Source organism: Coffea arabica, chromosome 3e (assembly GCF_036785885.1).
Source record: "Coffea arabica cultivar ET-39 chromosome 3e, Coffea Arabica ET-39 HiFi, whole genome shotgun sequence".
Classification (NCBI taxonomy): Eukaryota; Viridiplantae; Streptophyta; class Magnoliopsida; order Gentianales; family Rubiaceae; genus Coffea; species Coffea arabica.
Window position 1 is genome coordinate 2499590 of NC_092315.1, and position 24044 is coordinate 2523633.

General features: G+C 36.3%; 4 protein-coding genes across 7 annotated transcripts; 2 read left to right on the forward strand and 2 right to left on the reverse strand.

The window, feature by feature from the left end:
• Positions 1-914: 914 nt before the first annotated feature.
• LOC140038833 (F-box/kelch-repeat protein At3g23880-like) lies at positions 915-2719 on the forward strand. Its single transcript, XM_072084284.1, has one exon. It carries the CDS (start codon positions 1135-1137, stop codon positions 2566-2568), a length of 1434 nt encoding a protein of 477 aa, XP_071940385.1. The 5' UTR covers positions 915-1134; the 3' UTR covers positions 2569-2719.
• A 4968-nt stretch (positions 2720-7687) lies between these two features.
• On the reverse strand, positions 7688-11996 carry LOC140038834 (endo-1,3;1,4-beta-D-glucanase-like). The gene is made up of 7 exons (XM_072084285.1): positions 11724-11996; positions 11184-11205; positions 10559-10682; positions 9038-9128; positions 8813-8902; positions 8366-8466; positions 7688-8063 (listed from the first exon to the last, which is right to left on the reverse strand). Exons 1-7 carry the CDS (start codon positions 11869-11871, stop codon positions 7923-7925), a joined length of 717 nt encoding a protein of 238 aa, XP_071940386.1. The 5' UTR covers positions 11872-11996; the 3' UTR covers positions 7688-7922.
• Positions 11997-14221: 2225 nt separating this feature from the next.
• LOC113734061 (endo-1,3;1,4-beta-D-glucanase-like) lies at positions 14222-17141 on the reverse strand. Its single transcript, XM_027260382.2, has 7 exons — positions 16798-17141; positions 16337-16358; positions 15656-15776; positions 15303-15393; positions 15102-15191; positions 14897-14997; positions 14222-14671 (listed from the first exon to the last, which is right to left on the reverse strand). The coding sequence occupies exons 1-7, from the start codon at positions 16952-16954 to the stop codon at positions 14531-14533; spliced, it is 723 nt and encodes a 240-aa protein (XP_027116183.2). The 5' UTR covers positions 16955-17141; the 3' UTR covers positions 14222-14530.
• A 1187-nt stretch (positions 17142-18328) lies between these two features.
• Positions 18329-23619, forward strand: LOC113734062 (ribonucleoside-diphosphate reductase small chain A-like). 4 transcript variants are annotated; one of them, XM_027260384.2, is made up of 10 exons: positions 18329-18457; positions 18573-18750; positions 20095-20255; positions 20596-20644; positions 20727-20853; positions 21755-21820; positions 21927-22043; positions 22255-22417; positions 22508-22578; positions 23221-23619. In XM_027260384.2, exons 2-10 carry the CDS (start codon positions 18600-18602, stop codon positions 23333-23335), a joined length of 1020 nt encoding a protein of 339 aa, XP_027116185.2. In that variant the 5' UTR covers positions 18329-18457; positions 18573-18599; the 3' UTR covers positions 23336-23619. The 4 variants fall into 4 exon arrangements, with proteins under 4 accessions (XP_027116185.2, XP_071940388.1, XP_071940387.1 ...); XM_072084287.1 differs by having other exon boundaries at positions 18348-18487; XM_072084286.1 differs by lacking the exon at positions 18329-18457 and having other exon boundaries at positions 18468-18750.
• The last annotated feature ends 425 nt before the right edge of the window (positions 23620-24044 follow it).

Here is a 24044-nt window from a genome sequence, read left to right on the forward strand (position 1 = left end):
ATTGGTCTTTGAAGGGAAGTAGAATTGTCGTTTTTCAGAGAAGTCGCTCTCAAATGGGTAACCCTTGACCAAAATCTACTTTGCAGAAAAGATAATCAAGCAACAACTGGTGAGAAGTATAAAAATGATTAATTTTTACGGTGCTAGTCTAATCAATTGTGTAAAGTGGGTGGGATTCTTCATCTATATTTTGACGCTCTTTCTTGGCTGTCTTTTTATTTGGTCATGTTGGAAAGTGATAGAGGGCCCTGTTGTTCATTCAAAATCAAATTGAATTGACTGCCAATTGCACTTGAATACTTGATCGATATTGATTCAAAAAAGAGAAAAAGGAAAAAAAAAAAAAAAAAAAAGCCACTGCTTCCCAAACTCACCCCCATGTGCCTGATGGGTATACCTGGTTGGTTAATCATTTGGTTTCTATCTAATAGCAGAAAAATGGTCCTTGCTAAACCTACAAGGTTCCAACTAAAGATGGATGGATCTCATTCAATTTTGATCACAACTTTTCTGATATTTAATCCCATCTGGTATATTTATCAATAGAAAAAGAGAGAGAGAGAGAGATCGAAGAACAGTTCCGTTTGGTTTGCACATTGGAGCATTCTAGTTTTTATCTTTGCCCTAATGCACCATTTTTGTAGAAAGTGCATTAAAGTGTCCAGAGGAAAAATTGAGCAATTTTCGTCCATAAACTAATGATTGAAAAAAAAAATGTTAAGATTAATATCTTTCACATAAGAAGAAAGTTTGCTAAATGCCACGATGTCCTAAACATTATAAATTTTGGCCTACATTGATCCAAACTAAACTAATTCCTAGAGGAGTTCCGGACTCTTTTTTTGCCCCTCCCTAAACTTCTTGAATTAGTTGTAATCGGTTATGTCTAACAAGAGAATGACCACTTTTTCCTTTTTTTTTTTTATATGTTCTCTTTCCTTCGTAGTTTCTACATATTATCGCCGTCTTTTTTTCCCCCCTTTTCTCCAAAGGCTGTTACAAAAAACAGCATAAATTCGGAAGCCTTAAAGACAAAGCCTCGTACCTATCGAAACAAACCCTAGAAAGTTATTATCCACCAAGCCACTCTTCATAAGTTCTTGATCATCGGGGATAGCTCCCTTGAATATCATCATGGCTACGTCAAAAATGTCCTGGAGTGATGTGGTCAAGTTTTGTGCATGTCCAGAACCAGAACCAGAAACAACCAAACCGCCATCAACAGTAGCCCTTCCTAACATCCCAGACGAAATAATTACCTCTCATATACTTCCTCGACTTCCCATCGGGTCCTTATTAAGATTCAAGTGTGCGTGTAAGCTTTGGAATTCTGTAATATCTGATCCAGAATTTTCCTTCTTGAATCCTAGATCCATGGCTGTTTTTATGTCTTTGTTCGATGGGGACAGCAAAACCCATCTCCTATATCGTTTCTTGGACAGTGATGGCTCCATCAAAAGGGTCCCGTGGATGAGAACGAAGCAAGGATACCGCTACGAAAATTTTCAATTGATAGCAGGTTCATGTGATGGTTTGTTGCTAATACTTTTAGGCACTGATTTCCTCTTGTGGAACCCTTCAACAAGGAACTACTGCACAGTTCTAGAGGTAAAGTTTATGTATCCAGGTGTTTTTGGATGCAGCTATAATTATATACTCTGCGGGTTTTGTTATGACTCGGCTATGGACGACTACAAAGTTGTTCTTGGGGTTGGATGTCTATATCATAACCACTTCGATAGTCAGGCTGCTGCTGGTGAGCAGTATGTGATAGTAGCAGGATTGAAGGATAAACTCTGGAAGGAGATTAGATTTCCTTATCGTACATATGAGACCATCAATGGGGTTTTATTCAACGGTTTTCTGCACTGGAGAGTTGTTGATAACGTTGAGGGTTGCTACTATTTGAGGCTCCATTTATCTCATAAGATTGTTGCTTTCGATCCAAAGACTGATGAAGTTCAGGAGATTCCAATGCCTCGGTCAAAGAACAGGCAAGAAATCAGCATACTTGGTCTGGGCATTTTAGACAGCTGCTTCTGTATGACTTGCTGGGATAAGGAAACTTGTCTATCAGGGAATTTTGAAGTGTTTGCAATGAAAGAATATGGCAACGAAGAATCTTGGGTTCCACTTTTTGACATATGGAATTTGGATACGAGCCTGAACCCTTGCCCGAGAACTTTGGCTCCATTATTGCGAATGAGAAACGGTGAAGTGTTAATGTCGATGGATACAGGTGTTGTTTTCAGGTATAATCCTAAAACCAACAAGTTTACCCATTTTGAAGCCAAAGGAGGTGGTGTGAATAATCTATTTTGGCATGGTTGTGTGGCAATTGTGGAGAGTTTTGCTTCGCCTAAAGGCTACGGGTGGAATGAAGAGCAACATCGAGACGTACTAGAGCAAAGGCGAATTGAAGGACATTTAGGCCCTAAATTGGAAGATGAAGATTCAAGGGACTTTGATTCAGAAGACCATTTATTGGATGACAATTTGGCAATGGATTTAACGCAATTTGAGAATTTCATGAATTACCACTTTGAGTATTCATTTTTCTTTATTTGACACAGTCCCCTGTCGTCTATGTACGCACTTCCGATGGTTGCTATATTCCACAGTTGGTTAAATGGTAGTCATGGAAAGATTAATCTACTTTTCGGTCTTTGTTCTTTAAGAAATTATACTATACATAGTAGAAGTACAAATTGTCAGATCACTAATTGGATTTAGTAGTGTTTCTCGTCCATTTTCTTGATCTTCTTTCATTATGTTCCATTTCCTTTTAAAAAGAGAAGATCAGCAGCCTTGTTTTGCAACTATACATTAGCTAGCCTATATTGCTATTGATGAACCTTTTTTTTTTCTTCTTCTTGAATTTACTATGAGAAATGGTAAACAGTACTCTCTATAAGTCTCATCTCCAGTACGTGACAGTTAATTGATAGCAGCTAGCTCCTTTGGCTTTGAATAACTCAAATTCCTTCGTCCCAGGAATTGTACCTTAGCTAGCTAGATTATAATTATGGCATCCATCATCATAAACACTTACCAAGAATATCTAAATTCCCCACCAAATCATAACATAGCCTACTTGATGAACAACAATCAATCGAAATCTCGAATGCAGCAAACATTGAAAAACCAAAATACACTACTTCAGACATAGAAAAATGAGTGCGGAAAGTGGTCATTCATGAAATTCTCAAATTCCTCTAGTTCCACCCCTGAATGCTTTACCGGATAATGGGATGTTGAATAGTTTTCCTCTTCTGAATCACTGTCCAGATATCCTTCTCTGTGGCCAATACACCGCCCTCGATGCCGCTTCTTATCCCATTCCAAGCCAGTGGGGGATTTTAAACTTTTCCTATATAAAATTGGTAAATGAGGATATCTATGATATGCTACATAGGGCACTTGGGGATAATTATCATTATATTCCATCGTCTGAGGGCCGTAACTAAACATTGACACATTCCCGGCCTACATCATATCGGCGGCCATTAACACATGGCCATTTTGCATAAGCATGAGTGGTACCAACCGTGAGTAAGGAGGCATGAAATTTTGAGGAAAGGGGCTGCAGGGATCAACTGTCAGATTCGATATCTCAAACAAAGGAGTCCAAGATTTTTCAAAACCATATTCTTTCATTGTAATTACTTTAATATATAACTTGGCTGTCCCAGAAAACCATACAAAGGCAATCCTGTAAAACCCCTAAACCAAGTATGATGCCTTCTTTCTTGCTTGTGCAATTCTGCAGCAATGGAACTTCACTCATTTGATCAGTTTTTGGATCAAAAGCAATGATCGATCTTATTAGGCGGAACATATTCATATAAATCATCATCATCAATAATAGCTATCCAGTTTAGAAAACCATTGAATAAAACTCTTGTAGGCCGATGATACCGATAAGGAAATTTTAGCTTTTTCCAACATTTGTTTCTCAATCTGGCCACCAAAACGGTACTAGAATGGTGGGCAAGGCCTATAACTACTTTATAATCGCGAGTGCACGAGTAGGGATGGCGCCCCGCAGGGGGCGAACGAGGAGGGGGTTGGGGCTGGGGGTGGGGCGGGGGCGGGCCTGCTTAGAAACGGGGCGGGGGATGTATCCCCGCCTCCGCCACTTACTTTAAAAAAATAAATATATAAAATATATATGTATATAAATTATATATGTCATGAATCTAACGATGATAGTGTATACACCGTCAGTGTAGGAAAGATTTACTCATATAATTATATATATAATATATAATTTAATTAGTTACAAACTTATGATAATGATATTATTAGTTATATGTATTATATAATGTCTATTAGTATATATAATATAATTGATATTATTAATTATACTAATAATTATATATGTGTACTAATACAAATTATTAATTGATTATACTAAATTTACTAATACATTTATACTAAATCCCTAATTACACTTAATACAATAATATTTTTTTCTTAATAAAAGCACAAGCATAATAATGAATTAGTGATTGTATTTGTGCCAAAAGTGAAAACTTGACTACTTTAGTTATATTTATTTCATCATGTTGGATTGTATTCAAATAATTTTTGTTTTGTTTGATTGTTTTTATAAGTTTCAATTGTAAAATTACAATGAATAATAATTTGATGATGTGTTGATATTTTAGTACTTGATTATTTGCTAAAATTTGACCATAATAAAATTATATAACAAATTTTTATTAGTCCCGCGAGACACCCGCGGAGGAAGCGGGGCGGGGCGGGGACTGAGCAGGGGACGGGGGATGGGGCAGGGGCGGGGGGAGTTTGTAAGCAGCCCTATGCATCCCCCGCCCCGCTGCCATCCCTATGCACGAGTCGTAACAAATCCCACAAATTTTAGAATCATCAAATTTTAGATAGTCCAATTCTAGCACGTGGCTGAAGTATGTTGTCCATGGATTCCACGAGTAGAAAGAAGTTCCAAGAACTATGAGCAACAAACCGTCGCATGAACCCACAATATAGCCTTCAAAATCATTCTTCAATGAAACCTTTTGCGTGAAGCCTTCTCTATTCACAAAAATAGAAACGCGCATCATATGATTCTTTTGAGCGCTCAAGTGACATAAAAACTTCTTTAACTCTCTTTTCCCTAATCAAACGTCTCTATATTACCTTTTTTTTTTTAAATATCATTTAGTTAGTTTGTTTAATTTTGTAAAGCTTCTCACCATAAAAGTCATGCATTCTCCTAAAATGTTTGATAATTCAATTTTGTATCTGCCCAAATTTTTATATCTTATTACTGAACGCTGCCTATGTTTCCTCCGGTAGACAATCTTATAAGAAAGATCCATGGAAGTCTCAAGCAAGCCCTAATTAGACCCATATTTTAAATGGGTACTATTGGATGTATTTTGAATTAGGTCTAATTCCATATTTTACATACCCATTCCACCCAAATTAAACTTGGGTATGGGAGCCCATTGGATCTTAGGGGGTGCTTGTTTCACATATTGGAATCGGAAATGGAAATGGAATCATAGATTCTGGTTTTGGAATTAAACTTTTCATTTCAATATCTAGCTTGGTTCACACATTGGAATTAGCATCATTCCAACTCCTGATGCTTGGTTTGATGAGTGTTTTGGAATTAAATGCAATTAAATCCCAAATTTACCTCTGATATAACAATTCTTATAAAACAAAGGAATAATTGCAGAAACTGGTAGGTTTTGTATTTAACAAAAATATGAGACTTTGTAGATTTTGAAGTTTAAGGAAGGGATATTTGAAGTTTAAAGACCGTTATACAACTTTCAAAACAAACAAATTCATTCTAAATTTTTTTTGGGATAATTTCATAAACCAAATCGCAGTCACTTTCACAAAAGTCATATTTTCCCATAAAAGACCAACTCTTTATAGATTTCCTCTATTATAAGAACAGAGTATCCATTTTCCCATAAACAAATATATTTATCGGATAAAATAAAAATAAACCCGTTCTCCAATAAAACACCAACTCTTTATAGCTTTAAAATGAAGGGTTACAATGTCGCTGTCTCTATCACCATCAACTTTTGACTCCCTACTTCTTCCATCCCACCTAACACCAGAACGAAAAAGATTTTACAAAAGATCAAACCTTGCATGAAATGGTCAACTATAAAGCTTTATTAATATGTCAACCGCAACTATGTTCAAATGCTATACTGAGTAGGTTCTTAATATACAAAGAACAATTCGTACTAAAATCTCACAATTAATTCACAGCAAGTCATCCTTCCTGCACTGAACAAGACCCCTGAAGCGAAGATCTTTGGGTTGAGGTTCTTAATATACTGAGCAGGTTCTTAATATACAAAGAACAATTCGTACTAAAATCTCACAATTAATTCACAGCAAGTCATCCTTCCTGCACTGAACAAGACCCCTGAAGCGAAAATCACAAACCCCTTGGATTTGGGTTGTGAGTTTTCTTCAATTTTTCTTAGAGATCTTTCTGGTGGAGATCTTGTTGAACAATTTGCCCACTGAAGATATTTGCCCACTATTAATCCATTTAGATCTACTTTAGATCTTTTTTTTTCAAGATATTTTGGATTACAGATGAAAACTATATGATGAAGAAGAGGAGATAGGAAATCTGACGAAGAAGAAGAACAGAAGGTGCGGCGTGTGATGGAGACAAAGAGAGGGTAGATCCGTCATAAATGTTGTCTGAGGGAATATGTTGAGGGTTTTGTCCAAAACCTCCCAATTTGCTCGGGAATGGGATAACTCCGATTTTTTAGAAATGATTCCAAAATTTGCATTCCAATAGACTTAACCCAAGCAACAAATAAGGGATTCATTCCTTTCTATGATTCCCAAACCCTTTAACCAAGCAGCCTAGAACTTTTTGCCACCTCTAATAACAATGCACAATAGAAACTTTATTAATATTTCTTTCAAGTGTAAGTAGGGTTACACTCCATTCCCTGGATTACTCAATTTATTCCTTCCTTTAGAAACTTTATTAATATCTTAAACAGCAATAAAGTATATACACTGTCAGTGTATATAAGATTTACTCTTATAGTAATTATATTAAGAAAATTAAGAAGTAATAAGTGAGGTTGGGCTAAATTCGAATAAGACTCACAATCCAAGTATTATGTGAGTTGAGTATGAGTTTCACATTTATTAACCCGAAACTTGTAGATCGAAACCCGAAAATGTTAAAAATTAAATGAGTTGAGTTTGAACTTATGCCGGCCCGGCTCATTAGACCCGATTCATAGGCCTAGTTGAAAACTATGTTTTCACGTATAAACCAACGAAAGATTAGCTAAGTTTAGACGACAAAAATGAATCCATGCTTGATCCTGATCCAAGGAACAAGATCTATAAACAGTGCTCTTAGGTGGCTCTGCTTTAGCAATAGATACCTAAAAAAAATGAGGACTGCATGGCCAGCATTAGTACTAGTAACAGCTATGACAGCCCTGGCCTTTTGTGATGATTCTTCCCAAGTAGATCTGTGGCTTTTTGTAGGCCAATGAGTAGTATAAAATAGACTGTATTACCTTGACTATAGGAAAATGGAAACAAATTCTTGATTGATTTTCCCTGCCAATAGGAGTAGTCATAATAACGGACTTCTGAATCCTTAAATGGAATAGGATTTTTCTTTTTTATATATGGTATGCCACAAGAATGAAAAAGGAAGAAAGAAAGCTACTTCTTTTAACCCAAATAAAATATCTCATTTACAATAATAAGTTTTTCATCTATCAATGAGTGCATCCTGATTAAAAAAGCCCTGATAATGAAGTTGAAGTCACTCATTTGATTATTAATAACAGGAAAATATACTCATTAATGACTTGAGAATAGATATCTTCAACACAAAACAAGAGTAGCCTCCATTGTGATGCAATTTTTGAAGAGAGCTACTTGAGATACTTAACCAACCAACCCAACAAATCCTGATGAGCCTCTTCTGCTGCCTTCACCTCTTTTTCATCTTCATCCTTGTACCTCACAGACCATCCATGAGCAACCCCAGGAAATATCTTCACGAAACCATCAACCTGCAAGAAAATCTCTGTCAACGTCCTCCTCATTTGTCAACTTTGATAAATCTCAAAACTTTTGATTAACTCTGATTTGGACAACTTGAAATTTAATTGCAAGAGTAGCAAAGGATGCTAAACTAAGCTCAGTCTCTAATGGGCTTAGGCCTTTCAATGTACGGGGAAAATTCCATTATGGAACTATTCAAACAGTCAGAAAAAGAGCAAATATGGAAGAACTATAGGATGTGACAACTAAACAGATAGCTTATAGACAGGCGCCAGATTTAAATGGATAAAAAGTATCTTAAGTTTCTTACCTCAGGCTTAGCATCTAAGGCCTGGCCAAATTTTCTCAGTAGCTCTGGTGGCCCTGTTTGGTCTGTCTCAGCACCCAATATTGACATTGGAACTTTGACCCCTAAAATATACCACAAAAAAGTTTCATTTATTGCATTCATAAAACTGAAGCCAGAAGAGCCAGCAAACCTCCCAAATCTAAAATCCAGTATAATTTACTAGGAGTTCCAAACTATAAGCTGGAGATAATCAAGTCAAGCTACAGCAATCACAGGTATGCAAAAAGGAGAACTAGTTTAAAGCGACTCAAAATAATGGCATGCATTACCAAAATGCCAGAGAATATAGAACTATACATTTCAAATTAGGTAAAGATGAATATGTCTTGAATGAATGCCCCAGTTTTTGATAACCATATATAAATTGAAAAAAAAAGAAGAAGAAAAAGATTAAGAACAGATCTATACCCTGAATATCTTCTAAAGTGACGAAAGCAGGGTGTAAAATCACTGCAGCTTGGATACAGGCATATGTTGCTAGTTCCACAACAACTTTTGCTGAAAATGTAAGAGTTGGTGTTAGTAAACTAAAGAAAACCAAATTACAATCTTTCCTAGGAACGGAGAAGCAGACTGGACACTTGGAAACATTAAACTAGCAACTGTTGTCACTTGTCCAGAAAAAGATCTTACCTCCCCAGCAAAAGCCTACAGCTCCAACTTTAGTGATGCCTTTGCCTTTTAGAGCTTCAATGACTGACTTTGCATGCTCGAAGCCTTGATCCTTTGCAAAAAAGAAGTTTTCTAGATAAATATTTCCAATCTAGGACTCAGAACAAGCTTAGTAGAGTTTTAATATTTGAACAGACACACTCCTCCCACCTTTACTCATGGAAGGTGGCACCCAAGATTTAGAATGGACTATAATAAGTGCCAAACCAGTAAGTATTATTCTAGCAGATTCAGGAGGTAATCTAAAAGTGCAAGGAAGATTACTACCAACTTAATATCGACCAGAAGGATATGGAAAAGAAGAAAAGAGAAGAAAACTAACCAGAGAAGTGGATCAAAATCTGATGGAGTTTGAATTATCAATGTATGGTGTAGAATAAACATTTTTGCATTCATTGAGTAGTCTTTTTGAGAAGCGGTATTACCAGAGAAGCATTTCAGTCCACTCTGTTCTTTACTGGCACAAGTCTGCCATTCTAAATACATACTAAGATACTAAACTGAATCCTAGATTCAAGACATAAAACTCAGATCTTCATTCAGCTTTGTTGTCTGGGAATTTAACTCAGTCAAACATCATTCGGTCTATAATAGCCAACTAAAGATAGGTATAAAATGCCCAAATCAAGAAAACTAGATTGATGTGCATGAAAACTCCTGACGCAAAAGAGGTTTCTTGTTTTTCTTTTAATTGTCAACTTTGATGAATGAAATGCACAAACAAGAGCTGGACACTAATCATAAAAGTAAATTTAAACCTCATGGAATTCTAAATTATCAATGTATGACGTATGAACCACAAGTTGCACTCATACACTAGTACATTTATGTAAAGGTATTACCTTCAGTTTAACTCCATTCTTTACGGGCACAAATCTGCCATTCAAAAGTCATACTGATTGACTTAAGTGAATGTTGATGTTCAAGATATTAACCTCTGACCTTCATTCACACTAGTTATCTAAATTATTGAACATTGCCATATGTTCTTCAGTCTAAAATAGCCAAGATAAGTGTAAGAACCCCCAAATCAAAACAACAAAAGTGTAATGTAGATAATATTTCCTGTGCAGAAGACTTGTGACAAATCCAACTCTCATGAATGAAATGTTCCAACCATAACTGGGCTATCCCAGATGAATGCAATGCAGAAAATACAGCAAAAGGAAAGTCATGAGCTATACTTTAGCTTTTAAGAGTGCCAATGGCAAAATAGCTTTGACTGGTTCAATATTTGATCCGACAAATCAGAATAAAAAGACAAACCCGCCGTTCAGGAAGCACCAGTATGAAGTCTGAGATCTAAAATAATTAATTTATGTAAAATCTTGGCATGGTTCAAACTGGAGAGAAAAACAGAACTCCTGATATGGTAAAAGGAAATTATAGCATCCAATGCAGAGATTAATCACTGTAGTCACCTCCAGCTATCGAATTCAGCAAAAAAACAGTGATTAGGTTGTTATTAAGAAGAAGGCTTACAGGTCCATGTTTCTTCAGCCAAGCATCAATATCAGTCCCCTCTAACACTAGTACAGGATCTCCGAAAAAAAAATCTGGAACTACAACAAAAAATCCAGCCCCTGCAACTTTGTCTGCAAGCTTCCTTCACAGTTGAAAATATAATACAATAGTTTCTGCATAGGATTACTCTATATACAGGACTGCAGCTAAGTAGCTCTAGTTGATAAGCGACAGCTTAGCAGCATGTACATAAACTACATTAGAACTGTATGATGCCAAAAGAAGTAGAACAACAAAAATGCTGCTGGTATGTTTATCTTTAAGCCAGGAACTTCAGATGCTGTTTATCCTCTTATAGACACAGAAAATGGCGTCCCAGCTTCACCTTTTTTCTTAATAATGGAGGAAACAAGATGGAAAACATATATGAGCATGACTCTTAAAGTCAGATTATGGTGTTAGACACAAAGCTTGTTGCTTTTCATTTGTCATGTGCTAATGGAAGCCCAGCCTATCAAGGAAAAGGGCACAGCAAAGAAATTTAATAAACTCACTCCAACCCCCCCAGTTTCCACCCAGGACAAGAAGAAGAAAAACAAAAACTAGAAGAATCCTATAGGGAAGAGGTTCTTAAATCTCATACCTCAACTTTGGAGCTTCATATCCTGTACAAAATGAACCATGTATTAAAAATTTGCCTTGCTCTGGAGGTTATGATTTCAAGGTCACAATAGAGAAGCCAAAATTTTTCAGCTCTGATGCCAGGGGAACAGGATGCAGAGATAATGCGCATATAATACATATTCAAAATTCTGGATCCAAGATAACTACATGAGTACCTTTAACAATAAAGTGCCTAGTAAAAGTAGCTTCCACTACAAAAAAAGGAAGGTAAAAAGACAAGAAATCATATAACTCCGGGGGAGGGTAATTTGTTCTGCAATTTCTTGACCCTTGCTAATAATCAGTATGTAAAAACAAGATATGATGATTGACAAAACAGTAAGATATTAACAAAAAACTAACACCCGACCAAGTTCACACTTTCAGACGCTAACAAAAGAACCCATAAACGTACAAATTTGGATAAGACCAAATAATTTATCCAACAAACTATGGACTAAATAGAACAAAAGATTGCGACTTTCAAAATCCCAGATAAGTTTTGGAGGGAAAAGCATACCAAAAACATCAGAGACAAGCAAAACAGCAATCTCGGAATCAGCAGACCCAGTAACGTAAGATTGGAGGCCTCCAAGTTCTTCCACATGCCCAGCTCCAGAACCGGAGCTCAAGCTTGGTGCATTTTCACAGCACTGTGGACCTGACATCCCTTGTTCTCAGAAGATTTCCAAATAGTACAGTAATGCTTAATTGGAGCAAGAACGTACTAGAGGAGTATCAAAATGTCTATTTATCATACTTAGTAGTAGCTGGCAAACGTGGAATATGCCGACAAAGAAATTGAATTCTGTACGCAAGTTCTCTCACTCAAAGTCGAGCATGATATGGACCACTTAGATGATATCTTGTGGAATTAATTACAGATTTTTGTGTGGTTGGATTGAAGATAAGTTGAACAAAGAATTATTTAATATAATTTTTTTTTGTGAGGTAATATATGTGAAATAGAAGAATGATTAGAATAATAAAAAATGTGGTGGGAAAATGAATTTGCAAAATCTCCAAACCTTTTTCCAAACTGTTCTTGTCCAAAAATAGTTCTTGAAAATTTTATAGATAATTAGCTCAAGATTTAGTTCTATTAATAGCTACATTAACCATTTCAATTCTATATTTGATCAAAGGATATGCATCCACGGATAGAAATTTATTTGATGTTTTGAGTAACAACCCCGTGGAATGAGCTCCCTTTGTCAGACAATGACAAAACTTGCAAGACAATGACACCAAGGAAGAGAGATTGCAGTCCTTATTATATCGCCATCGCCACAAAAGTCAAGACCAATTAATAATCAACAAGGAAACGGGCTATTTTTGTCGGAAAAAAAAAATCTCCGTGTCTTGTTTCTATTGTCTAGTCTTGCAGTAATACTTTTCTGCAACCCTTTCATTGGTATGAGGTGTTGCAATGCTGAGATCATTCAGGATAGGATAAACTAACCCAACATGCAGAATGATTGGCAACTACCATTCCTGAATGATTGGCAAGAAGGTAAGGCCTTGCTTGGATTGAAGGTTTTCGTCGGAAAATATTATCGTTTTCCGTGATCACATTTCCCTATCACATTTTTCCCTCACATATATCAAATCGCTACAGTAATTTTTCCATGAAAAATGACGGAAAATGCAATCCAAACACAACCTAAGGTTCTGCATGCAGGTATCTAGTACAGTTGCCAAGGAATGGATTTTTTTTTTCCCGCATGTCTTTTCTCTTGTTCAGTTGTTGAATAAATATGACATTCAGCCCATTGTGTACTATGTCAAGAAAGCAAATACCAGCTAAAATCAACATACAAATATATTTATAAATATATGTGTCGGATCCAACTAATCATTTATAAAATCAACATACAAAGATGAACTTGCAGACTTTGTTTTATACTAGTTATTACTCGGATGAATCTTAGACAATTGATATATGAATTGTACTCATCAAACAGTTTAAGATTGGTGCGTTCAGCTGTCTCAAACCACTTTGTCATATACCAACGAAACATTGAAAAAATATAGCAATGTTTGTGTCCAACAAATAAATAATTCTCCATGTACCATCAAAATGACACAAGCAAGAGTCACTCGAGATTGTTTTCTTGAAAATTGCATCAGCCATTACGTGAGAGGGATCAATGTGTTTAATTGGTGCGTCTGGATTAGGTTTTTTTTTTTTTTTTTGGCAAATAAAATTTATTTATCTGTATCGCAAATGGCATTTGTGTCTGCTTGATTAGCGTGTTTAATTGGTGCATCTGGATTAGCTTTCTTTGCGAATAAAAACTATTTATTTGCATCACAAACACGTTTTTCAATTACCTTTTCATCTTTCCAACAATCTTTTCATGTTATATACATTATATCATAAAAAATTGTTATAGTAATCGTTCCAAATAATCTCCGATCCAAATCCAAATTTTACGCTACTTGATAGTGGGACAGAGATGATTCCTTTGACATAAAGTTCAGTCCATGTGGGAGAAATTCAGAATAATCTGAATTGTTTGGATTGGGTGCGAAAACTGGGAAAGAATAGCTGATTTCTTGCTGCTCAAAACTTAATAGCCAATTCATGTTTCAACATGGTTGCCAATGCAGATGAAAGTCGCGTGAATTCAGTGCATCTGTAAGAACAGGAGCTGTTGTGCCAGTGCTACATTTGAGTTAATTTGTTGGGAAGTTTTCATTCTCAAAAGTAAGGCCACAATAGCTCAAGTTGCACATTCCACTCAGGTGAAAACTCCCTCAATTGTATCCGAGAAGATCAAGGAATTAATTTCTTAGTCACCACTTTCCGCCCATCTAGAAAAGGTCAGTGTATGATCTTTGTAGTGTTCAAAGACTCTCATTTCACAAGGAAAAATAATGCCAGCAACCCTTAATTCGTAAAAGGCTAAAGCAAAATACAGATTCTGCCCAGGGAAAAGCAAAAAGTATACAGAAGAGTCATCCAAACAAGTAAAAGGATTTTATCAAGATTCTTTGTTGTGAGTGGATCGCAGATGACTAGAAAGGTCACACATAAATATATGGAAAATTAGAGTATTACCAATTTCTGCATATATAATTCTAGGATCCACATACAAGACATGTGGAATCATCCATGTGAGTTGCAGTACATGTAGTAACATAAAGCACAGTTCTGACTTGTTATTCAAATAAGGCACAAGAAGATACACCAATTCTGAATTTTTATTCAAACAAGCCATGGTGAAATGCACCATTACCTTGAGCATTCCAGCCTTCAGAGGCATGATAATTCGTACTTTGACTTCGACTGGAAATCATTATTCCTTTTTTTGTCTGTTCACTCTATTTGACATGCTTGGTAAGCCAGTTCAACATGTCTGTGTGAGCTTCTTTTGCCATCTTAACAGCGAATTCATCGTCGTCGCTGTACTGTAGTGTCCATCCATGCTTTACGCCAGGGTATATCTTCAAGAAGTTATTGACCTGTTAAACAACCAAAGGAGTTTGTCCTAAGGATCTTTGCAACGCATTCTGTAGCTTCAACAAGCCATCAGGTTAAGAGTTATTCGCCATAAATTTGCTTGAAGCATAATGAATCATGAATGGCTCTAGAATAAAAATTTACAGAGATTTTTAGGCGTTAGTAGATTCTGAAGACGTGAGTTATTGAACCTATTGAGCAGCAGTAGAGGAGTTCAAGTTTCAAACCTCAGGTTTTTCAGTTAAAATGCCATTCAACTTAGTCAAAAGCTCAGGTGGACATAAATGATCCGTCTCAGCTCCTAGTAAAGCAATTGGAACCTTAACTTCTGCAATGACAAATAATCTATTCAATCAATTGGAGTATAGGGGACTGTATTTCCTTCACAGTGACATATCAAGGAAATCAAACTTGATAATTGCAACAACGAACCACGAATGTCATCCTCAGTGATTGGACCAGGATGCAGTATAACTGCAACCTGACTACTATCATATCTTGCTAGTTTCACAACAGTCATTCCTGAAATAAGAGCAGAATGTATGTACAGCAGGCAACCAATTAGCTCCAGTTATTTGCTATATGAAAGGTTGAAAACTGCAGCTATCTCAATAAACATTAAAGATGCCTTACCACCCCAGCAAAACCCTGCTACCCCTATAGTAGAAACTCCTTTGCTCTTCAGAGCAGCAATTACTGCCATAGCATCCTCACACCCTTTGTCCTTTAAGAAACAAAAAACACATAAATTTGAACTAGATACTCAATAATCCAAAGATATCAATATGTTAGTTTGTCCTTCAGTATCTTCAAAAAAAGTGCAGTCCCCTTAAATTTCAGAAAATATCCTCTTGCTATTCAATTGTCATTGTGTCAGAGCTAGTTTTTTAGGAAAATGAAAATTCTGAATATTGTTGTTACAAATGATAGGCATCCGTTGAGATTGCTACAGCTCAACTTCAATAACAGAAAGAATCACAACATACTGCAGTATGAGTCCTCAGCCATTCAGCACGATCCCTTATGCTATCAATAGGATCCCCACGGAAGAAATCAGGAACCACTACCAAGAATCCAGTTTCTTCTGCAACATTTTCTGCAAGCCTCCTTCATAATAGGAAAAACCAAAACCCGATAACATTAAATGTCTAATCATTCAAGACAGTTTCCAGGAATAAAAGATCAACCTAGTGGTCCTCAAAAGAAGGAAACCTAACAACTAGACGTAAAACTAACAAGGACTGTCTCCGATGCTGGATTCCTACAAATCATGCTGTTTAGTCAACTCAAAATTACTTTAAGAGAGAAATCTTGCCGTATATATTGTTTATGCTCAACCAACAGGAGTGGCTGGTTGACTCAAGCTTTTGCTATGCCACCCAAAGAAAGAAAGACGTGCAGAAGTGTAAATATGATTGAAGTACCACGAGGTTATTGCTTTGCATCAAATCTTCCGATTTGTGCTTTTTTCTTTTTTCATATCTATTTTCAATCTCTCTTTCTTAACCTATTCTCTGCATTTACTAAATTCTGGATATAAACCAATTTCAAGGCGCCATTGATGTCACGAAGGGCCTCAAATTTCATCTTTTTCTGTAATTCCCATAATTTCTTGGGATATTTTCTCAGAACCATAACAAATTCATAAACAGAAAATTGGGACTTACCTTATCTTTGGACCTTCATATCCTGCAATTGATCACATCAAACAAGATAAGCGATACTAACATACAGAAAACATGTGCTTTTTTTTTTCAAGAAATTGACTCTTTAATAAATTTAAACAAAAAACTTAAAAAACAAAAACCTAACACCTCCTGATCATCCATAGTTTGAAAATCCCTCTTAATTAACATATCAGACTTTCAAGGAGATGATCAATTGGGATTTCGCCATGCTCAATTTTGGTGGTGGTTTCATTTCCAAGATTCAGAATAAAAAATACACTTCAACAAGGAATAATTTTGTCAATCCTTTCCAGCAACAGCTTCCTAATCTTAACTAGCGATAATTTAGCAGAAACCTACACCTTTCCTGAACGTCAAAGCACTGCAACCAACCTCTAACCAAAAAAAAAAAAAAACAATTAAGAACCAAAAAGCAGAAAAATATAAATGTGCTTGTTTACCATAAGCATCAGATAGGAGGATGATAGCAGTTTTGGAATCACGGGGTCCAGCGATATATGTTTGAAGGCCACCAAGCTCTTCTACAGTTGCTGCTTCATACTTAGCTGAGCTAAGCTTTGATGGTGGGTTCTCAGAGGCTTGGCCGGCTCCTGACATCTTTTTGCTTGTTTTCTAATTCTTCCTGCTCGCTACTGATCAATGCGTAGTTTTCCACAAATTTGTAGACTTCCTATGTTGCTTCGCATGGCAGTCTTCCAGTCCACTCCTCTTCTGTTTTCCACGATATGTCCGTTGACGGGTTGACTAAAGGGCCCTTTTTCTGGTTTGGAACTTGGAAGTGCCTAAGCGATTCGGCTTTCTGGATTGGGCCTTAAGCAACAAAAATAGTGCCCACGTATGTACTTACGTAATTCACGACGTCACAGGGTGTAATGAGGTTTTTTTTTTTTTTTTTTTTTGTCGTCACATATATCCTAATCTAACTTAGGCCTACTCCTACACAGAGGGGAGCCTATTCTAGGGGTGGCTCAACTGAGTCGAAAGAGCCTGACGAGAACTAAACTACTATTAGACCAGACGGGTACACCACGCACGGTATAGATTTAAAACAATCTTGATATAGAGGCACATTAATGAGAGCCAAGATTCGAACCCTTGACGTATCACCCCACAATTAATGTGGTGGCCAACTTCTTTAGAGGGAGTTGGTTGTATAATGAGGTTAAAGACGAGAAAAGTTAGACCCCATTTGGATTGCGACTTTTTTTCACAAGTTATTTTTGAAACATTTATTTGACACATTTTTAAACTATTTTTCTATGTCATATACATTATATTATTATATTAAATTTTTTAATAAAAACTCTTAAAAATTACAAATGAAATGGGCTTTTAGCTTTTTTGTGGGCATGGCATTAGTGGAATAAATTTGTGCATGTAAAAGCTTTGGCATTGATTCTATACTTTAGGTAGTGTTTGAATTGTAATTTTCTACCAAATATTCTTATATTATTTTCTTAAACATATTTTTTAATTATTTTTTTTATCTCATATACTTCACATGACTGCAATACAGTTTTCTATAAAAACTTTAAAAATAGCAATTCAAACGGGAATATTTCTTTGGTCCTAAATTCCATGCTTTGTCACATCCATCAGGGTTAGATTCGTGTCTGCAAAAGGATTTGGGCTCTGCACAGAAAAGTCATTGGAATTTATTATTTTTTTAAGGTGTACCATGTTTACCACTTTACCCATGAGATATTCAGATTTCTTTGCACAAATAACCAAACGAAAAGACGAGGACCCTACATAGGACTTGTAAGGCCAGTATTCGTATTCCGAAGGTGTGGGCCTGGATACGGGAGATCCGTTACTCATTATTACGGACTCTTGAAACTAACCCACATGTATTACACCAAACTCTGCAAGTAAATTTGGGCCAAATCTAATGCAAAATTTGGGCTCCAAGGCACGCAAAGAACAGGACCGACTCACTTTATACCTCTCTTTTATTCGAAAACGGCACCGTTTCGAGATGCCTGTTCGTGCAGATTGCAGAGAACTTGAACCAAAAGCCACCATTAAATTTAAAAAATAAAAAAATGAGAAGGGAAAATTTTCTTCTGGATTTGACTTGATTGGGCTATATATAACCTGGTTCGTCTGTTTCTTCCGTGAGGGGTTTTTGTAGGGTTTCTCTCATTCTTTGTTTCTTACAAAACCCACTCATTTGTTTCTCGAAACCCATGTGAATTTTGTTTTTATGCTATAGGGATAGGGGAGAAGAGCAAGAAGAAAAATGAGGAATTGTACAGGGGCAAGTCTTGTGGACGAGGAGGAAGAAGAGGAACCCATATTGACGGAGCAATCTCAAAGATTCTGCATGTTCCCCATTAAATACCCTCAACTTTGGGAAATGTACAAGAAGGCTGAAGCGAGTTTTTGGACAGGTTATATTACTAATATTCTCCTAATACACGCATTGAATATAAAACCAGTACTGTAATTTGTGTGCACATGGGTTCTGTCATTCATATATATACTTCTGGTAATTTTAAAATATGGGTTGGTGTGATTTTTTATGTTCATTGTGGAAGAATGGAGTTACGAGTGTTTAAATGGGTTCAGCTCACGAATCAAGATTGATTTTTTTTTTTTGGTTATTATGGGACTTGTGCAGTTGTTTTATTGGATGCTCTGTTATAGTTGGTACATCAAGGGTGGTTTTCTCTTAAGTTTTATGCTTTATGGGTTTTTTAGTTCTTGAAAAAGGAACTTGGTTAAAATTGCTACTATATTTTTGCTAAAAGGAGTAAAAGAAGTTCAGTGAAAAGTAGAAAGATGATTAGTTGTGCAGTAATATGTAATTATGTGGGTTATTTTCGTGATGATTGACAAAGTTATTGGGGCTTATTGGATGTTCTCGGGCTTAGTTTGTGGTAGGACAACCCCTACCCTACCGTCAGAATCTGAAGTACCTGTTTGATTTGATAAAAGCAGAAGCAGAAGCAGAAGCTTTTTGCTCAGCACCCATATTCGCTAGGCAAAGGAAAACAAATGTTATTGGGGTTGTTGAAAGAAGATTATGACTGTTGATGCACGTGGAATATCTTGCAACATGAAGTTTGTGTTTCACTATGTCCAATGAGATTTATATATGCTGTATTGTAAACGGTACTAAATTTAATTAGAGAGCTAGTAATGGGCATAACTCAAGTCAAATGACTTGGCTGCTCTAGCGTTGCTTAATGGTTTTAAAAATTTATAAAATTAACAAAGAAAAAAGAAGCTCAGTTGAGCAATTCTAGGTCATTTGGCATTTTTAAACTTTATTAGCAACTAATTACCATGGTCTAATAGCAGTGAAGAGGGCAAATTTAGATGATCCTTAGGTGGCTCTAGTCGATGTGGGAAGAGATACAAGCTTTCAAGGTATAAATTCATGATTTGCTATGTTGACATATCAAGAGTTTTGTGAAAGAATAGATTTTGATGCTTAATGCTTCTAAGATTTAAAGGTCTTATTTGTCAATGTCAGTGTTTCTAGTGTCATAGTGAAGCACTGCTATCAACTCTAACCTTTGTGCTCAAACCAGAAACTGTTGCTTTTGAATAGCTCTTATGGCGGATTATAAATTTTGTTTAACGTGTACTCGGGGTCAGTTTCTCTTTCCTTGGTTGTGAACTAAGTTATAACCTGATTTTTATTTTTTGGTTCATTTTCTCTTTTCAGTGAAAAGTTTGTTGATGCACGTTCTCTTTTAAATATTCTAACATTGATGTCTGGGATTCAGCCGAAGAGGTCGATCTTTCTCTGGATGTGCAGCACTGGGAAACATTATCTCATTCTGAAAAGCACTTTATAAGCCATGTACTGGCTTTTTTTGCTGCATCAGATGGGATCGTTCTGGAAAATTTGGCTGCTAGGTTCTTGAAAGATGTTCAAATTCCAGAGGTAGATAATCTAAGCCCTTACCATCAATCCATTCAAGAAGCAAAAGTAATAAGTGGAAATTGGAACTTTCTGTTATTTAGATTGTTACTTTCTGGACTTGCAATATGCTTGCTGTGTACAATAAGTGCTGGGTGCAACAATGGCCTAGGTTTCTCATAATCAAATGTATTCTGTACTTTTCTTGGCATTTTCTCAGCTTTATGCTGCCAAACAAAGTGGAAAAGGAATACCAGTTTTGCTTCCTTCCCTTTATTTAAGTGATTACCAAATTTAATTAGATTTTTCAATGTGTTTGATTAACATGACTGACACTGACATGGATTCTTGTTATTGTTTTCAGGCTCGTGCATTTTATGGCTTTCAAATTGCCATTGAGAATATACATTCTGGTATTTATTTGCAAGTGAAGAACATTGTGATGCAATTAACATGCATGAGGTCTCTATTGTGATATTCTCCTTCTGTTTGTAGAGATGTACAGCTTGCTTTTGGAAACGTACATCAAAGACTCCAGAGAGAAGAATAGATTGTTTAATGCCATGGAAACTGTTCCTTGTGTTGCTAAAAAGGCCAAGTGGGCTTTGAATTGGATTCAGAGGTAATTTATCATCTTTCTCAACCTTGAACTAGATTCTAAGTTATCAAATTTGTGCACTCTTTTCTCCAATTCTTTGAGAAACAATCTTTGAATGATCTATTGGAGGAAAAAGAAAAGGGATATTGTAATGTTTACCCCTTTTATGGAATATAGAGAAGACTGAATGAAGCCTGTATTTGCTTGTCAGATTAATGGCTAACACATGCATGTTAGATACAAGCTATTCAGTTGCAATGCCTTTATAAGTCTCTTTGCTTGTTATTACTTTTAGCTTAGAAATGTTTGATTTCTCCACGTTTTCACTTTTTTTTCCTTCATGTTTTTGAGGTTAATTCATGCACATGGTCTCCCTGTTCTTTTTGTGGCTAAGTCGCTGAAGGTTGCACAGGAGGCTGAGATTAAGGGAAAGGATGCTACTACAAATCTTTCCAATCCAATTAACATTACTTTTTTACCTTTAGTTTATCCTCTTACTACTACTATGCTTCCCGCTTCTTCCTGTGTCGTCACATGTAAACTGAATAATTGTTGTCACATGTAAACTGAATAATTGTCGAAGCTTTTAAAGTTGAACTAGATGGTTGTCAGTGTAGCACAATGTTTATGCTATCGATGTAGAGAAGTGGTGATTTTGTTGATATTGGAACCAAAAGCTTACGTATGTCCAAAATGACAGGAAAACTTCTCTTCTAGAAAACAGCTTCTTGCTTTTGCCTTCTTATGGGGATCATACATTGACAATGGTTGTTAGAACTGGGAACATCTTTCTTGGTTTAATGCTATTGTTTTGCTTTTTGATTCTTCTAGGTTGTTTAGCTTAATGTTGGAATAGAGTACGTTCACAACTGCAGTTTGTCTTTCTGCCCGAACAGCTGCTCATTGTACTTATCTGCTCGTGCAGTTCACGCTCATTTGCAGAGAGACTTGTAGCTTTTGCTTGTGTTGAGGGAATATTCTTCTCAGGGAGGTACGTTTTGATTAACAGTCTACTGGTACTTTTTCTCATGGAAACTAGATTTGGCAATTTTTGAAGTGTTTTTTGAGATCAGCTTCATTTTTTTTCTGTTCCTCAGCTTTTGTGCTATCTTTTGGCTTAAAAAGAGGGCATTGATGCCTGGCTTGACATTCTCAAATGAGCTTATCTCAAGAGACGAGGGTCTTCACTGTGATTTTGCTTGCCTTTTATACAGGTTGGTCATCATTTATTTCATTCTTTGGTCTTTTATTGGGTTCAAGAATTAAAACTCTTTAGAGTAATATTGCATAGACAAATCATGAATAGGTAAAAGTTTCAGGATCACTCCCTATTTTTGTAGCCTTTTGGCACACATATTTGACTCTTTTGGGTGGGAAGCTGCTTGTTGTATGCCAAGATGAGTCATTTCTAACCTGTATGTACAGTTTGTTGCAGAGGCAAGTACAATGGCAAAAGGTTCATCAAATTGTCCATGAGGCTGTTGAAATAGAGATTGAGTTTGTATGTGATGCTCTTCCTTGTGCATTAATTGGCATGAATGCTGCACTGATGAGCCAATACATCAAATTTGTTGCTGATCGCCTATTGGTAGGTCGTTTTCTCTTTTACCCTTAGAATAGCAAAGAGGAATGTTGATTCTGAAGGATCTCCATTTTTTTCAATTTTTCGGCTTTACAGGTTTCATTAGGGTGCCAGAAAATGTACGATGTAGAAAACCCCTTTGACTGGATGGAGTTTATTTCCTTGCAGTAAGTATAGCACATGAATGAAAATCTTTCACTCCTGTTGGCACTGAATGACGGTATTTACACTTTATCGAGAGTTAGAAGAAACTCAACGACGAATAATTTTTTATACTCAACTGCCTATGTTCATTTTTTGACAACTGGTGTTTTTGGGAGGTTAGCATCTGGACCACTGGTTCTAATGTGCTCATGGTTCTAGAAGGATTCCGACCACTAGGATCTCTTCCTAGGCTGATTTTTAACTTGAATAGAGTACGGCCAACAATCTTTTTTTCCTTAGCTGAACTGAATACTATAACGCATACAAATCATCTTCAATTCCACATTTTTCATTGCCAGCTGATATCACAGATAGGTACTGGTTTTGCAAGCAATAGGTTTATGTCATGCCTTGCAGAGCTTCTCCTCAAATATTCTTTCCTGCATAGCATTCTTGATCTAACATGAAAATTGGTAGTTTATTTTGAGACTCAGATCATTTAGAACATGACAATGCCAATTGCTTTCTTAGGTGTGTAGAGGTCATTCCATTTTACTTATATGCCCCGTGTGCATCTGATGCATGCTTGATATTTTTGGTCTCCTATTGATGGTAGGCACTCAAGCCTTATACTGTTGAGGCTGAATTTTTTTCTGCTTTAACAGAGGAAAAGCAAACTTCTTTGAGAGAAGGGTGGGTGATTATCAGAAGGCTTCTGTTATGTCAAGCTTGCAAGATGGTTCAAAGAACTTTGAATTCAAACTTGATGAGGACTTCTAGTGCTTCATTTGTCTCTATTCCAACAAATATTGCCTCGACTGTGTTGAAGTTTGTGAAGATTCTTTAAAAAGTGAAGTTTATAGTACATATCATTATCAGTCCATTTATGGCATTTGTTTGCCTCTAGAATTAGTGCAAGGAATTGGGATTTCACTGTCAAGCTTGGGATTTTTGTAATCACATTGAGCTGTCCTCCAAACTTGTTACTGTGCCTCTTTTGCGTAGCATCCTTCTGAGGCACAGTAAGATGCCTTAGATTTTAATATATTGCTTAGATTTAAATATGTTGTTTATGTGTTCTTTAGGTTAAATGGCTCCATCATGATTTTGTTTGCTCTTCACGTCCACCCTTTTTTTTTTTTTGTTGCTTTTTTATCCATATCATCATGAATATTCGGTGGACAAAATATCGACATGGACGTCCTGCCTTTATCTTCTTTATAAGCATACATAGTAGTTTCAGTTAATGGGCTTGGTGCTCCTGCTGCTTATGTAATCTCCATGCCTTTTTTGTACCTAGCATGTTCTATATATAGATGGATTTTTGCATCAGATGGTGTTGTTGAAACGTTGGCAAATAATAGAATGGCATTAAGGCACTATGTATGGTAATGAAAATGACTCTTCGATGCTTCCACTGAGCATCCATTATTAGGTGTCTGTCCACTAGATTAGTGCATCTCAAAGCTGCAAAATTTGATTCTGTCAT

Bases quoted from the DNA above. Each gene is read 5' to 3' on its own strand.
- LOC140038833 (XM_072084284.1), top strand. From the start codon at position 1,135: ATGGCTACGTCAAAAATGTCCTGGAGTGATGTGGTCAAGTTTTGTGCA.
- LOC113734062 (XM_027260384.2), top strand. From the start codon at position 18,600: ATGAGGAATTGTACAGGGGCAAGTCTTGTGGACGAGGAGGAAGAAGAG. The intron at 18,751-20,094 runs GTTATATTACTA...TCTGGGATTCAG, and splicing joins TGAAGCGAGTTTTTGGACAG to CCGAAGAGGTCGATCTTTCT. The intron at 20,854-21,754 runs GTAATTTATCAT...CTGCTCGTGCAG, and splicing joins GCTTTGAATTGGATTCAGAG to TTCACGCTCATTTGCAGAGA.
- LOC113734061 (XM_027260382.2), bottom strand. From the start codon at position 16,954: ATGTCAGGAGCCGGCCAAGCCTCTGAGAACCCACCATCAAAGCTTAGC. The intron at 15,394-15,655 runs GTATGTTGTGAT...TGTTTCTTAAAG, and splicing joins GGCTGAGGACTCATACTGCA to GACAAAGGGTGTGAGGATGC. The intron at 14,998-15,101 runs GTTCGTTGTTGC...TTGTCATTGCAG, and splicing joins CACTGAGGATGACATTCGTG to AAGTTAAGGTTCCAATTGCT.
- LOC140038834 (XM_072084285.1), bottom strand. From the start codon at position 11,871: ATGTCAGGTCCACAGTGCTGTGAAAATGCACCAAGCTTGAGCTCCGGT. The intron at 8,467-8,812 runs GTATAGATCTGT...GGTATATTTTAG, and splicing joins CACTTTAGAAGATATTCAGG to GGGTCAAAGTTCCAATGTCA. The intron at 8,064-8,365 runs GTAAGAAACTTA...ATTTTCTTGCAG, and splicing joins CCTTAGATGCTAAGCCTGAG to GTTGATGGTTTCGTGAAGAT.